Below are 17052 nucleotides of genomic sequence, written 5' to 3'. Positions count from 1 at the left end.
AATGACAGAAAATATGCGCTCTTATCTCCCTGTTGAGACACTTGAATTGTCAGCAGCAGCACTTGGACCTCCTCCAAGGCTAGACAATCCTAAATCAGATCAGCATTGAACTGTATACTTTCAGATTGCAACCTCTTGCATTTTGAGGGAATTCACTATTAATATTTATTGTTTTAGTTTTTAGGATAAGAGAATAAACAGTCAGCTGAGAATTTTTTTAAATAAGTAAGGGAGGCCCCAACTCTGTTTTGTTCTCTGAGGTGAGACTCGATATGCCACCCTTTGTAAAACTCTTCCCCAGTTGGGTAGAGGTACACACGGCTGTCATCCATTCCTACTCAATGACTACCCTGTTCATCAGAGCCTATACAGACAACGGAAGGATTACTTGAAATAATCCACTAATGGTTTGCTATTATTGTATTCCTCCTCGCTCACTATCAATCAATCAATGAATGTTTATTTATATAGCCCCAAATCACAAATGTCTCAAAGGACTGCACAAATCATTACGACTACAACATCCTCGGAAGAACCCACAAAAGGGCAAGGAAAACTCACACCCAGTGGGCAGGGAGAATTCACATCCAGTGGGACGCCAGTGACAATGCTGACTATGAAAAACCTTGGAGAGGACCTCAGATGTGGACAACCCCCCCCCCCTCTAGGGGACCGAAAGCAATGGATGTCGAGCGGGTCTAACATGATACTGTGAAAGTTCAATCCATAGTGGCTCCAAGACAGCAGTGAGAGTCCCGTCCACAGGAAACCATCTCAAGCGGATCAGCAGCGTAGAGATGTCCCCAACCGATACAGGCGAGCGGTCCATCCTGGGTCCCGACGAGCGGTCCATCCTGGGTCTCGACTCTGGACAGTCAGTACTTCATCCATGGTCATCGGACCGGACCCCCTCCACAAGGGAGGGGGGGACATAGGAGAAAGAAAAGAAGCGGCAGATCAACTGGTCTAAAAAGGAGGTCTATTTAAAGGCTAGAGTATACAGATGAGTTTTAAGATGAGACTTAAATGCTTCTACTGAGGTAGCATCTCGAACTGTTACCGGGAGGGCATTCCAGAGTACTGGAGCCCGAACGGAAAACGCTCTATAGCCCGCAGACTTTTTTTGAGCTCTAGGAATCACTAATAAGCCGGAGTCTTTTGAACGCAGATTTCTTGCCGGGACATACGGTACAATACAATCGGCAAGATAGGATGGAGCTAGACCGTGTAGTATTTTATACGTAAGTAGTAAAACCTTAAAGTCACATCTTAAGTGCACAGGAAGCCAGTGCAGGTGAGCCAGTACAGGCGTAATGTGATCAAACTTTCTTGTTCTTGTCAAAAGTCTAGCAGCCGCATTTTGTACCAACTGTAATCTTTTAATGCTAGACATGGGGAGACCCGAAAATAATACGTTACAGTAATCGAGACGAGACGTAACTATATTTAACATGCACATGAAAGTCAGTCATCTGATGCATGAGTGCACGTCTATCCCGAAATCTGGAATGCTGTAATTGCCTGGCATCGAAAGCATCTCGACAACAATGAAATGTGAATTATGCAGGTTTAGTGTATTGTATCTACAATTTAAAAAGGGACATGCACTGCCAAACCCCTTGAGCTGACAAGATTAGAAAGAAAAGACCAACTGAGTGGACTCGCCAAATCAGCTTTCATGGTCTGCTGAGATTTTTGAGCCACTCTCCAGATAATGCATTCATGCACACACCTTGAAAAAAAACCCTTCACGGACAAACACATACATGTGTTTCCATCCCTTTCAGGAGACAAAACACTGATATTCAACCCCATGCATCCCTAAAGTCTTCACAATGTGAGCCCTAAAACCAATTTATGGCTTTGACACACATAAATGCCCTTGACAGGGTAACATCTCTCATGAGAGCAATCAAAAATATAACAGCTGTGTCAGAAGAGGAGGCCAGTGGGTCAAAGGTGAGTTCAGAAACTCAAAAGATACCTTTGAAGCTTGGCAGACAGTTTGAATACGCTTGTAACATGCTTATTATAAAAAGGTATGTGAACAGAAAGAGAAGATTTTTGCATTTTTCTTTGAAGATAGTAAGTGAACTCAGAAACAGCATCACAACAAACCTTTATGGCAGAGATACTTAACTAAGTTATTCCATCCATCCATTTTTCTACCGCTTATTCCCCTTTGGGGTCGCTGGCGCCTATCTCAGCTACAATCGGGCGGAAGGTGGGTGTACACCCTGGACAAGTCGCCACCTCATCGCAGGGCCAACACAGATAGACAGACAACATTCACACACTAGGGCCAATTTAGTGTTGCCAATCAACCTATCCCCAGGTGCATGTCTTTGGAAGTGGGAGGAAGCCGGAGTACCCGGAGGGAACCCACGCAGTCACGGGGAGAACATGCAAACTCCACACAGAAAGATCCCGAACCTGGATTTGAACCCAGGACTGCAGGACCTTCGCATTGTGAGGTAAGTTATTATTAATCTATTTATTTTGCCAGATTTACAGGAGCGCTCTGCTGCTTTTAAGGACCATCAGCAAAACATTATACTGTTTATAAGAAAGTGAAATGTTTGACTTTTGCACAATTCTTTAGAACTCAACTCGCTGGCGACTAGTTGAATAGCCCAAATGATGAACAGGAGAAGACCTTAAATGGAACCTTGAGGACCACTACTTGTATAACTGAAGACATTTAAAATTTGGGTTTTAAAATCGTGTTTTTATCACCTTCGTCTTTTAGTAAAGGTTAAACCGTTTTTATCTTTTAACCTTTTTGAACAAGTCGTGATTGCTTTTATTTCAAGTGGCCTGGACTACTGCAATGCACTTTATGCTGGCATTAGCCAAAAAGCTCTCTCCCGGTTGCAGTTAGTCCAGAACGCGGCAGCAGGACTTTTAACAGGGGCCAGGAAACACCAGCATATAACCCCAATTCTTCAGAGTTTGCACTGGCTCCCTGTTCATTTTACAATTGATTTTAAAACATTGCTGTTTGTTTTTAAATCTTTACATGGACTGGCACCTCAATATATCTCGGACCTCATCCAAGTTTTACATCCCTGCGCGCGCTCTGAGGTCCGAAAGCCAGTTCCAGCTCGTGGTGCCCAAGACCAGACTTAAGACCAGGGGAGACAGGGCCTTCTCTGTGGTCGGACCTAAGCTCTGGAACACTCTGCCCCTCCATGTTCAAACTGCTTCCACAGTGGAGTGTTTTAAGTCTCGTCTTAAGACCCACTTTTATTCTTTGGCTTTTAACACTACGTGAGTTGTGTGGTCCTCTGTTCTCTGTTGTCCTCTGTGTTTTTTATACACTTTTATTTTTATTTTACTGTTTTAATTGATTTTACCCTTTAAAATAGTTTTTAATCATATTTGTTTTTACATTGTTTTTATTGTTTTTATTGTTATTCATTTTTTGTTTTATTCAGTCATTGGTGGAGCATAATATTGTTTTTAACATGGCTGTGCAGCATTTTGGAAACGTTATTGTTGTTTAAATGTGCTATATAAATAAAGTGGATTGGATTTAACAAATAACTACTGAATGCATCTGCGATGAGGTGGCGACTTGTCCAGGGTGTACATGCCTTCCGCACGATTGTAGCTGAGATAGGCACCAGCGCCCCCCGCGATCCCAAAGGGAATAAGTGGTAGGAAAATGGATGGATACTGAATGCATCTGAAGTAAACAAGCTACAGCAACACATTTCTTTCATAATGTAATTTAGGCCGAAAAGAAGAAGACTTATCAAAGGGGTGCCTTGAGTTATTTCACAAGTTTAGACCCCCGTGTTGTACGTTTGAAAGCAAAGATCTGCCAACATTGGTCCAAGTTCCTCTATACAACAGGAGTGTTTTTAGGAATTTGCTGCAAAAATGATTGTCTGCCAAATTTTCAACTGAACTCAAAAAAGTCTGCGGGCTATAGAGCGTTTTCCGTTCGGGCTCCAGTACTCTGGAATGCCCTCCCGGTAACAGTTCGAGATGCTACCTCAGTAGAAGCATTTAAGTCTCATCTTAAAACTCATCTGTATACTCTAGCCTTTAAATAGACCTCCTTTTTAGACCAGTTGATCTGCCGCTTCTTTTCTTTCTCCTATGTCCCCCCCCTCCCTTGTGGAGGGGGTCCGGTCCGATGACCATGGATGAAGTACTGACTGTCCAGAGTCGAGACCCAGGATGGACCGCTCGTCGGGACCCAGGATGGACCGCTCGCCTGTATCGGTTGGGGACATCTCTACGCTGCTGATCCGCTTGAGATGGTTTCCTGTGGACGGGACTCTCACTGCTGTCTTGGAGCCACTATGGATTGAACTTTCACAGTATCATGTTAGACCCGCTCGACATCCATTGCTTTCGGTCCCCTAGAGGGGGGGGGTTGCCCACATCTGAGGTCCTCTCCAAGGTTTCTCATAGTCAGCATTGTCACTGGCGTCCCACTGAATGTGAATTCTCCCTGCCCACTGGGTGTGAGTTTTCCTTGCCCTTTTGTGGGTTCTTCCGAGGATGTTGTAGTCGTAATGATTTGTGCAGTCCTTTGAGACATTTGTGATTTGGGGCTATATAAATAAACATTGATTGATTGATTGATTGAAAGTGGCGGGTATGGTGTCATCCAGGACATTTAAAAAAGCTGCTGCCTGACCAGGGCTCAGAAAATCTGTAGGGACTCCTCGCACCCCCACCAAGGACTTTTTCACTGCTGGACTCTAGAAGGAGGTTCCGCAGCCTCGGTAGCAGAACCTCCTGGTTCTGTAACAGCTTTTTCCCTCAGGCCATAAGACTCTTGAACGCATCATGATAATCCCCTCAATCCCCCCCTCGCTGGAATATAAAGACAATATAACATACATCCATAAACGTGGACGCATATGCAAAAGTGCAATATATTCATCTGTACAGCAATATATTTATATCTGCACCTTACTGCTCTTTAACCCTGCACTACAACGAGCTAATGCAATAAAATGCCATTCTTATCTGTACTGTAAAGTTCAAATTTGAATGACAGTAAAAGGAAGTCTAAGTCTAAGTCAGTTGAATAGCCCTGCTTTGAGGTAATATATCACTCCCAACTGCCTGAAGGTGGGGCTTGTTCAGGATCACAGGCAACCTGGAGCCTATCACAGCTGACTTGGGGTGAACAATGGACAACACACACTGACAAGCTGCCAGTCAGTCACACAGCTATTGTGATCGAGTCCCACGACAAATGTGAACCATTGCAATACCAAAATATTCTGACTATAATACGCAGTGTAGAAAATGGATGGACTTAGATTTGTAACTTACATCATCTTGTTTTAAACCTTTCAATAACTCTGTGGTTGTGTTACAAGACGATAGTGATTACCACCTGACTGAACATGCCCTTCGATCTTCTAACTTCTTATCATGCACCACCACTCTTTTACATCATGCTCTTTTAACTCACAGGGTTGCTAGGTAGTGGTCTTGAGGTAAATTGCCAAAAACACTGGTACATTCCCCCTCAATATTCATAACTAATATGGTTAGTGAATCGAGGGAGCTTAGTAACATCAAACCTAGCGTTACTTTTTCACAGGATTTGAAAAATATGCTTATAAAAGTATGTTTTCTCCATTCCTCGACATTTGCAAATTGTCTGCCAACCCCACCAATGCTGTTAACACTCCTATATTATACAACGTAAGTAAGGGATCCCAAACTCACGGCCCGTGGGCCATTTGCGGTCGGCAGGCCACTATTTTCCCATTCACACACTGACGGCGGGAGCTGCCATGCAAGGCGCTCACCAGGGACCCATCAGGAGCAAGGGTGAAGTGTATTGCCCAAGGACACAATGGACGTGACTAGGATGCTATTCAGGCTAGCTGTATGTACATTTGTAGCTATATTTGCATCCAGCCTTTCCCTCCACCCACATTTAATGCCAAACAAACACTTCCCAATCAGCGGATTTAAGTTGCTCCAGTGGTCAAAAGATGCAATCATTGGTTAGAAGGCGATCGCCCAAAGCGCTTTGACAGTATTTCCACATTTGCCCATTCACACACTGACGGCGGGAGCTGCCATGCAAGGCGCTCACCAGGGACCCATCAGGAGCAAGGGTGAAGTGTATTGCCCAAGGACACAATGGACGTGACTAGGATGCTATTCAGGCTAGCTGTATGTACATTTGTAGCTATATTTGCATCCAGCCTTTCCCTCCACCCACATTTAATGCCAAACAAACACTTCCAAATCGGCGGATTTAAGTTGCTCCAGTGGTCAAAAGATGCAATCATTGGTTAGAAGGCGATCGCCCAAAGCGCTTTGACAGTATTTCCACATTTGCCCATTCACACACTGACGGCGGGAGCTGCCATGCAAGGCGCTCACCAGGGACCCATCAGGAGCAAGGGTGAAGTGTATTGCCCAAGGACACAATGGACGTGACTAGGATGCTATTCAGGCTAGCTGTATGTACATTTGTAGCTATATTTGCATCCAGCCTTTCCCTCCACCCACATTTAATGCCAAACAAACACTTCCCAATCGGCGGATTTAAGTGGCTCCAGTGGTCAAAAGATGCAATCATTGGTTAGAAGGCGATCGCCCAAAGCGCTTTGACAGTATTTCCACATTTGCCCATTCACACACTGACGGCGGGAGCTGCCATGCAAGGCGCTCACCAGGGACCCATCAGGAGCAAGGGTGAAGTGTATTGCCCAAGGACACAATGGACGTGCCTAGGATGCTATTCAGGCTAGCTGTATGTACATTTGTAGCTATATTTGCATCCAGCCTTTTCCTCCACCCACATTTAATGCCAAACAAACACTTCCCAATCGGCGGATTTAAGTTGCTCCAGTGGTCAAAAGATGCAATCATTGGTTAGAAGGCAATCGCCCAAAGCGCTTTGACAGTATTTCCACATTTGCCCATTCACACACTGACGGCGGGAGCTGCCATGCAAGGCGCTCACCAGGATCCATCAGGAGCAAGGGTGAAGTGTATTGCGCCAAGGACACAATGGACGTGACTAGGATGGTAGAAGGTGGGGATTGAACCAGTAACCCTCAGATTACTGGCACAGCCACTCTACCAACTTCATCTCTAGTACTTTGGCTACAGTTTGGCTGTCAAATTTCTGTGATGCAATAGAAGTGTAAGCCACTGTGACTGTTCCTGTTTTTTTTTACTGTTATTAGATATTACAACAATTCCCTTTGTCACTTGTAACAAAAAGTTAAAGTGGATGTTTTTTTAGCTGTCTTAGCATATACTGACGTACACTGGTTTGATTTTAGCATCTTTAAATGCCAAAACGTATCAAAGTGACCCCGTGCATCCTTCCATTTTTCTGAATGTGAAACATTAGGACACCTCTGCTTTAAACTAATAGACTATGATAAAATGTGAAGGTTGGGCTCACTTGTGTGATGTATTGTTTGCCGGTTGGATGATTTCCAAACAAGTCCTGAGTCTCATTGCAGGGTATATGGTACCTCCTGGTGATACTTGTCAATATGCTGGCTTCTTTGCAATTAAAAGAAGGACACACCCGTGTTAGCACCCAGCTCCTCCCCCTCTGCAAATCAACTCATTCACACAGATGAGGCACACACGCCTAATCTCGACAGCAGGGAGATAAAGTAGCAGAGTCTGATCAATATCTGCCTACCTAAAATATAAAAGGTGGGACGAACGAACATGAGATAATACAACCAAGTGTAGATTTTAAGACGTGAATGCCTAAAAATGAAAGGCAAATGAGACAACCGAGGTACGAAAAAGTGTTTAAAAGATAAGAGAAGGAGCCGTAACCTGGTGAGCCTCACGGTGTCATTACAGTCACGAGTCTGAGGAGCGTTGACAAGTGCAAATAGGATTCTAAAGTCTATGACAACACCATTAGCGCACATATTTTCCCCATAAACCCCTCCCCCTCCTATTTTAAGACACTATTTCCCAAAAAGCTTCAAAGGGGAACATTATCACAATTTCAAAAGGGTTAAAAAAACAATAAAAATCAGTTCCCAGTGGCTTGTTGTATTTTTTGACATCTTTTTAAAAATTTTACCGGTCCCGGAATATCCCTAAATAAAGCTTTAAAGTGCCTTATTTTCGCTATCTTCGAAACCACTATCCATTTCCCTGTGACGTCATACAGGGCTGCCAATACAAACATGGCGGTTACCACAGCAAGATATAGCAACATTAGCTCGGATTCAGACTCGGATTTTAGCGGTTTAAGTGAATCAACAGATTACGCATGTATCGAAACAGATGGTCAGAGTATGGAGGCAGATAGCGAAAACGAAATTGAAGAAGAAATTGAAGCTACTGAGCGAATAGCTATTGACGCTATTCGGCCATAGCGTGGGTGTACCTAATGAAGTGGCCCATAGCATGGCTGCCTTATTAGCATCGCCGGTAAAATGTGCGGACCAAACGATCAGGACTTTCGCATCTTGTGACACTGGAGCAACTTAAATCCGTCGATTGGTAAGTGTTTGTTTCGCATTAAATGTGGGTATCTAGTTTCAAATGTACATACAGCTAGCGTAAATAGCATGTTAGCATCGATTAGCTGGCAGTCATGCCGTGACCAAATATGTCTGATTAGCACATAAGTCAACAACATCAACAAAACTCACCTTTGTGATTTTGTTGACTTAATCGTTGCAAATGCATCTGCAGGTTATCCATACATCTCTGTGCCATGTCTGTCTTAGCATCGCCGGTCAAATGTGCAGACACTCTGGCACATTCAATGGGGGTCTGGCAACAGATTTCTGGCCAGTGGTGCAACTTGAATCCCTCCCTGTTAGTGTTGTTACACCCTCCGACAACACACCGACGAGGCATGATGTCTCCAAGGTTCCAAAAAATAGTCGAAAAAACGGAAAATAACAGAGCTGAGAGCCAGTGTTTGTAATGTGAAAATGAAAATGGCGGGTGTGTTACATCGGTGACGTCACGTTCTAACGTCATCGCTAAAAGACCGATAAACAAAGGCGTTTAATTTGCCAAAATTCACCCATTTAGAGTTCGGAAATCGGTAAAAAAAATACATGGTCCTTTTTCTGCAACATCAAGGTATATATTGACGCTTGCATAGGTTTGGTGATAATGTTCCCCTTTAAACACAAATGCAAACAGACATTAATTCACACAATGTGAGCACCTTACACTTCCTTTACCATGCAAGTGAAGATTTTTTTTTACATCACACCTAACTACAACCTGTGCATTTTCTGTAGAAATTGCGTGTGAATGCTATATGAGTCGAAATTAAATGCTTGAATGTCCAGGGTAAGTGGAGGGTGTGCATGGTGGAGCGGTTGGAATTGGATGAAAAATGTGGGCTATGAAGAGATTCGGGTTTTGTCTTTTCATTTTCAATGGGGGTCTGGCGACAGATTTCTTGCCAGTGGTGCAACTTGAATCCCTCCCTGTTAGTGTTGTTACACCCTCCGACAACACACCGACGAGGCATGATGTCTCCAAGGTTCCAAAAAATAGTCGAAAAAACGGAAAATAACAGAGCTGAGACCCGGTGTTTGTAATGTGAAAATGAATATGGCGGGTGTGTTAGCTCGGTGACGTCACGTTCTGACGTCATCGCTAAAAGAGCGATAAACAAAGGCGTTTAATTTGCCAAAATTCACCCATTTAGAGTTCGGAAATCGGTTAAAAAAAATACATGGTCTTTTTTCTGCAACATCAAGGTATATATTGACGCTTGCATAGGTCTGGTGATAATGTTCCCCTTTAAGAAAAGACTCCAATATGTGTACACACATGCAATTTTAATGTCGGAATGTCATCCAGGATTGTTTTTAAACGATTTACTTGAATGCATGGGAATTATTTGCAAAAAACTTGGTGACAATCTTATAGGTTTGGTGATAATGTTCCCCTTTAAACACAAATGCAAACAGACATTAATTCATACAATGTGAACACCTTATACTTCCTTTACCATGCAAGTGAAGATTTTTTTTTTACATCACACCTAACTACAACCTGTGCATTTTCTGTAGAAATTGCGTGTGAATGCTATATGAGTCGAAATTAAATGCTTGAATGTCCAGGGTAAGTGGAGTGTGTGCATGGTGGAGCGGTTGGAATTGGATGAAAAATGTGGGCTATGAAGAGATTCGGGTTTTGTCTTTTCATTTTCAATGGGGGTCTGGCGACAGATTTCTTGCCAGTGGTGCAACTTGAATCCCTCCCTGTTAGTGTTGTTACAACCTCCGACAACACACCGGCGAGGCATGATGTCTCCAAGGTTCCAAAAAATAGTCGAAAAAACGGAAAATAACAGAGCTGAGACCCGGTGTTTGTAATGTGAAAATGAATATGGCGGGTGTGTTACCTCGGTGACGTCACGTTCTAACGTCATCGCTAAAAGACCGATAAACAAAGGCGTTTAATTTGCCAAAATTCACCCATTTAGAGTTCGGAAATCGTTTAAAAAAAATACATGGTCTTTTTTCTGCGACATCAAGGTATATATTGACACTTGCATAGGTTTGGTGATAATGTTCCCCTTTAAACACAAATGCAAACAGACATTAATTCACACAATGTGAGCACCTTACACTTCCTTTACCATGCAAGTGAAGATTTTTTTTTACATTACACCTAACTACAACCTGTGCAGTTTCTGTAGAAATTGCGTGTGAATGCTATATGAGTCGAAATTAAATGCTTGAATGTCCAGGGTAAGTGGAGGTTGTGCATGGTGGAGCGGTTGGAATTGGATGAAAAATGTGGGCTATGAAGAGATTCGGGTTTTGCCTTTTCATTTTCAAATGAGGAAAATTTCAGGAAAAACACTCATTTTCAGAACCGGGAAACACGTTGGCTTAAGTGTCCAGGAAGAGTGGAGTGTGTGGATGGTGCAAGCCTTTGAATCGGATGAGAAATATGAGAGTTGTAGAACTTAAAAAATTCCTATTTGTTTGAATGTGAATTTCATGAACATTTGAAAAGTGGGAATTTTGTAGACTATGGAACATAGCACCAAGGCTGTGAATGAACTGAGTGGGTTTCCGTTAGAATTTTGTGAATCAGTAGAAAAATGTGGAAGTACGAACAGTTTTCATTACAGCATAGGTGTTACGTAAAAACAGGGAAAAGCGAGAATTTTTCTGTCAGAAAAATGGCTTGAATGTCCTGACTAAGAGGGACACTCATGGTGGAATTGTTGAAATCAGATTAGCAGTCAAAAAAAGGGTAAAAATAGTGGTATTTAAAAGTGTTGAACTTGGCTTGAATGTCCAGGGTGGGTGGAGTGTGTGGATGGTAGAACGGTTCAAATCGGGTGAGAAATGTGCGAATTGTGCAAGCTTGAAAATTGGCCAATTTTTTTATTTTTTTTTTCTCCTGTCCAGCTTCTCAGGCAAATCATATAGTTCATTCAGATTTACTTTACAAAAGAGAAGTGTAGGATATTTCTCTTGGTGCCTTATTTGAATTGGACTTTATTAAATGTATTTTTATTATCATTTGGTGCAGCCGGGCCGGAGCAGGAAGGGATAGAAAGAGAAACAAAAAGGAAGGCAAATTTTTAATGTGCAACATTTCCCGGAAAACCTGGAATTTCAGGTAATGTGGGAATTTGTGCAAAATAAGAAAATGGTTGATCAGTGCCAGAGCTTGGTCCGCATTGCCGGCAGTAAGTCGAACACATTTCCAGTGAGGGTTGGACTCCGCCAAGGCTGTCCTTTGTCACCGATTCTGTTCATAACTTTTATGGACAGAATTTCTAGGCGCAGTCAAGGCGTTGAGGGGTTCCGGTTTGGTGACCGCAGGATTAGGTCTCTGCTTTTTGCAGATGATGTGGTCCTGATGGCTTCATCTGACCGGGATCTTCAGCTCTCGCTGGATCGGTTCGCAGCCGAGTGTGAAGCGACCGGAATGAGAATCAGCACCTCCAAGTCCGAGTCCATGGTTCTCGCCCGGAAAAGGGTGGAATGCCATCTCCGGGTTGGGGAGGAGACGCTGCCCCAAGTGGAGGAGTTCAAATACCTAAGAGTCTTGTTCACGAGTGAGGGAAGAGTGGATCGTGAGATCGACAGGCGGATCGGTGCGGCGTCTTCAGTAATGCGGACGTTGTACCGATCCGTTGTGGTGAAGAAGGAGCTGAGCCGGAAGGCAAAGCTCTCAATTTACCGGTCGATCTACGTTCCCATCCTCACCTATGGTCATGAGCTTTGGGTCATGACCGAAAGGATAAGATCACGGGTACAAGCGGCCGAAATGAGTTTGGGGCTCTCCCTTAGAGATAGGGTGAGAAGCTCTGCCATCCGGGAGGAACTCAAAGTAAAGCCGCTGCTCCTCCACATCGAGAGGAGCCAGATGAGGTGGTTCGGGCATCTGGTCAGGATGCCACCCGAACGCCTCCCTAGGGAGGTGTTTAGGGCACGTCCAACCGGTAGGAGGCCACGGGGAAGACCCAGGACACGTTGGGAAGACTATGTCTCCCGGCTGGCCTGGGAACGCCTCGGGATCCCCCGGGAAGAGCTAGACGAAGTGGCTGAGGAGAGGGAAGTCTGGGTTTCCCTGCTTAGGCTGTTGCCCCCGCGACCCGACCTCGGATAAGCGGAAGATGATGGATGGATGGATGGGTTGTGACAGAGTCCTGGGCCGAGTTGAACGTTTTAATACTCGAAAGGTTCCGATCGGATGAAAACTGGGGCCACTTTGGGGAATTTTGGGTGTAAATCTTGCACATGTTCATGCTTGTCAGCATTCACACAATAAATGTGTTTAAAACAACATTTAGTCTCACTATCATTTTAGCACAGTGGTTCTCAAATGGGGATAGGTTGATTGGCAACACTAAATTGGCCCTAGTGTGTGAATGTGAGTGTGAATGTTGTCTGTGTTGGCACTGCGATGAGGTGGCGACTTGTCCAGCGTGTACCCCGCCTTCCGCCCGATTGTAGCTGAGATAGGCGCCAGCGCAACCCCCGCGACCCCAAAAGGGAATGAGCGGTAGAAAGTGGATGGATGGATGGTTCTCAAATGGGGGTATGCGTACCCCTGGGGGTACTTGAAGGTATGCCAAGGGGTACGTGAGATTTAAAAAAATATATATTTAAAAAAATTAAAAAATCCTTTATAAATAAATTTATTGAATAATACTTCAACAAAATATGAATGTAAGTTCATCCATCCATCCATTTTTCTACCGCTTATTCCCTTTCGGGATCGCGGGGGGGCGCTGGCGCCTATCTCAGCTACAATCGGGCGGAAGGCGGGGTACACCCTGGACAAGTCACCACCTCATCGCAGGGCCAACACAGATAGACAACATTCACACTCACATTCACACACTAGGGCCAATTTAGTGTTGCCAATCAACCTATCCCCAGGTGCATGTCTTTTATGTAAGTTCAAAAACTGTGAAAAGAAATGCAACAATGCAATATTCAGTGTTGACAACTAGATTTTTTGTGGACATGTTCCATAAATATTGATGTTAAAGATTTCTGTTTTTGCGAAGGAATCTTTACAAAGCTCGCATAGCTCGGTTGGTAGAGTGGCCGTGCCAGCAACTTGAGGGTTGCAGGTTCGATTCCCGCTTCTGCCATCCTAGTCACTGCCGTTGTGTCCTTGGGCAAGACACTTTACCCACCTGCTCCCAGTGCCACCCACACTGGTTTAAATGTAACTTAGATATTGGGTTTCACTATGTAAAGCGCTTTGAGTCACTTGAGAAAAGCGCTATATAAATATAATTCACTTCACACTTCACAATTAAGTTGATGAATCCAGATGGATCTCTATTACAATCCCCAAAGAGGGCACTTTAAGTTGATGATTACTTCTATGTGTAGAAATCTTTATTTATAATTGAATCACTTTATTTTTCAACAAGTTTTGAGTTATTTTACAAGAAAGACCACTACTAATGAGCAATATTTTTGCACTGTTATACAATTTAATAAATCAGAAACTGATGACATTGTGCTGTATTTTACTTCTTTATCTCTTTTTTTCAACCAAAAATGCTTTGCTCTGATTAGGGGGTACTTGAATTAAAAAAATGTTCACAGGGGGTACATCACTGAAAAAAGGTTGAAAACCACTGTTCTAGCGGACTTGATTCCAGCGGTTTTTGATGCATACCAATTTAAGAATCCATCTAGGCATGCAAAGGTGTGCTGTGTTGGCCTGCTCATTCACCTTGATTTATCACCTCATACAACAGCCTGCAGGAGAGGACGGCCCTAATAGCTGAATAGAACGCCACTGTGGAGAAGCTACATTTGCATGCAAAACAATCTACTGGAATCATATTGGACATGACCTTAAAGTGCAGCGACAACTCTGCGTCCCCACCCCCTCATAACTTCACTTTTCATGTGAAACGAAAACCCCCAAACGCCCATGTTCCCTCTCTACGTGTGCACAGGAGGTATTGCAGACCATCAGGAAACAATAACAAAAAAAGGTGTTCTTAGAAATTAAATATGAAAAGCATCACATATGCAGCCATTTCCCACTGTACCAACACCGGAACCCCCCCCCGCATGTTTTATTCACCACTGATATTCTAAAAGCTGAAATAGAACAATTTCCTCTTACACTCCTCACTTCTGATTTACTGATGAATATTTCAGAACAAACGTCAGGAAAAAAAAAAAAACGGAAGAAACTAAACTCTCCTCTCCCCCCCCGTTCTTGATCGTTTTTTTTTTTTTTTTTTTTTTTTTACAAGACAGCCGCAAGATCCTGGTGGAAGACTCACTTAAGGAACAGATTTGCTTAATATTCTACATCAGTGGTTCTTAACCAGGGTTCGATCGAACCCTGGGGGTTGGGTGAGTCGACCTCAGGGGTTCGGCCGAGGTCAAAACACACCCGACTCTTCGTGTAAATACAAACTTCTCCCTGTTGGCATATTAGGGATACGGCAACCGCTGATAGATTTGCAGGTGTGTGATTTGTTGTGAGTTTATGCACTGTCTTAGTTTTGTTGTTTGAACACGGTTCATTTTGTGCACCAGTAGAAAAAAAAATGGTAACATTTTTGTAAAAAGGAACATACATATTCACCATTATTTAGTTGCTTATTACCATGCAAATTAGTAACATATTGGCTCTTAACTAGTCATTACGTACTATCCTTCCATCCATTTTCTACCGCTTATTCCCTTTCGGGGTCACGGGGGGCGCTGGCGCCTATCTCAGCTACAATCGGGCGGAAGGCAGGGTACACCCTGGACAAGTCGCCACCTCATCGCAGGGCCAACACAGATAGACAGACAACATTCACACTCACATTCACACACTAGGGACAATTTAGTGTTGCCAATCAACCTATCCCCAGGTGCATGTCTTTGGAAGTGGGAGGAAGCCGGAGTACCCGGAGGGAACCCACGCATTCACGGGGAGAACATGCAAACTCCACACAGAAAGATCCAGAGCCTGGATTTGAACCCAGGACTGCAGGACCTTCGTATTGTGAGGCAGACGCACTAACCCCTCTGCCACCGTGAAGCCCTCATTACGTACTAATTAATGCCTTATTCGGCATGGCCTTATTAGAACCCTAACCCTCTATCCCTGACCAAATAACTCTAAATAAGTCTTTATTACTTAGAATATGTTCCCCTAGTGTCCAAATAAATCTAAATTAAGTCTTTGTTACTTAGAATATGTTCCCCATACTAAAGTGTAACCCAAAACATACAACTTTTTTCCTGAATTTGAAATAAAAAATAAAAAATTATTTCTCACTAAAGAAGGGTTCGGTGACTGCGCATATGAAACTGGTGGGGTTCAGTACCTCCAACAAGGTTAAGAAGGCGGTATAGCTCGGTTGGTAGAGTGGCCGTGCCAGCAACTTGAGGGTTGCAGGTTCGATTCCCGCTTCCCCCATCCTAGTCACTGCCGTTGTGTCCTTGGGCAAGACACTTTACCCACCTGCTCCCAGTGCCACCCACACTGGTTTAAATGTAACTTAGATATTGGGTTTCACTATGTAAAGCGCTTTGAGTCACTAGAGAAAAGCGCTATATAAATATAATTCACTTCACTAAGAACCACTGTTCTACATGATCTAACAATTTGTGTGGTGAGTGTTCAGGGCCATGACTGAGGGGGCCCCCGGAAAGGAATGGGATGAGCTATTTCACTTTAAATCTTACTGACTTTGAGTCAATTTAGAGAAGTTTTCTCTCATGCATTTAAAATCCAAAAAACATCAGGTTTGATCTATAGATGATGTATATATGATTTACTGTATATATGATCCAGATCTTCATGCCTAATACATACACACAGCTGGACAAGTGATCATATTGTTAATAAAATAAAAATAGAAATGGAGCACTCACAGTCTCTCAGTGTTGCGTGGGATATTCCTCGGCATGGTCCTGAGCCCCAGTCCGTGGCAGTCGACCGTGGTGCCGCTGCAGGTACACAAGGCAGGGCAGGCTCCAGCGCTGCCCATCAGCAAGGCACACGCCAGCATCAAGCTGCACATCCAGAGCGGCGGCGGCGGCGGTCCGGTCAGCTTGGCCATACCTGCTCCAAAACCTCTGTCTGGCATCCCAGTCCGGCTTTTAATTATTCCTTCCTTTTTTTTTTTTCTGCAAAAATACAAAAAAAGTCTATATTTGTTGTAAATATAATAATTTCCTCTGGGGGAGTGAAGCAAGGAAAATCCCTTTTTCTTTGTCTGTTTGATATCCCAATTTTTTTATATATATATTTCTTTAAAAGCTGTATTTTTGTCTCTTATTGTCTCCTTGCGAACTCTTCTACTGTGTTGGCTCTGTGTAGAGTGGCTGTGGTGTGTCTCCGCTCACTCAGTCCCACTCTGCTCTGCTTGCCTAAAGAGAGAGGGAACAGGAGCAAAGAGCAGGATGAAAAAAAAGCCTCTCTCTCTCTCTCACTAACACACACACACACACACCAGTCATCCATCACAAGGATCTACAAATAGCAGAGCCCCCTCTGACTCCACCCCTACCCCTCCTCGCACCCCCAATCAGAACCCTGCCTGAACTCCCCTCTCATTCTCAAGATCTCTCTTTCATTCCCCTGCATTCT

General features: G+C 43.7%; 1 protein-coding gene across 10 annotated transcripts in view; it reads right to left on the bottom strand.

Annotated features, from left to right (window-relative positions):
* slit1a (slit homolog 1a (Drosophila)) overlaps positions 1-16824 on the bottom strand; it is a 416057-nt gene extending 399233 nt beyond the window's left edge. For all 10 annotated transcript variants that reach the window (XM_061910189.1, XM_061910190.1, XM_061910191.1 and 7 more), the window contains exon 1: positions 16335-16824. In XM_061910189.1, the coding sequence (XP_061766173.1) occupies positions 16335-16549 (215 nt within the window). In that variant the 5' untranslated portion in view covers positions 16550-16824. The remainder of the gene's footprint in view (positions 1-16334) is intronic.
* Positions 16825-17052: the final 228 nt, after the last annotated feature.

Source organism: Nerophis ophidion, linkage group LG09 (assembly GCF_033978795.1).
Source record: "Nerophis ophidion isolate RoL-2023_Sa linkage group LG09, RoL_Noph_v1.0, whole genome shotgun sequence".
NCBI lineage: Eukaryota > Metazoa > Chordata > Actinopteri > Syngnathiformes > Syngnathidae > Nerophis > Nerophis ophidion.
This window is presented reverse-complemented; position numbering and strand designations above follow the sequence as displayed.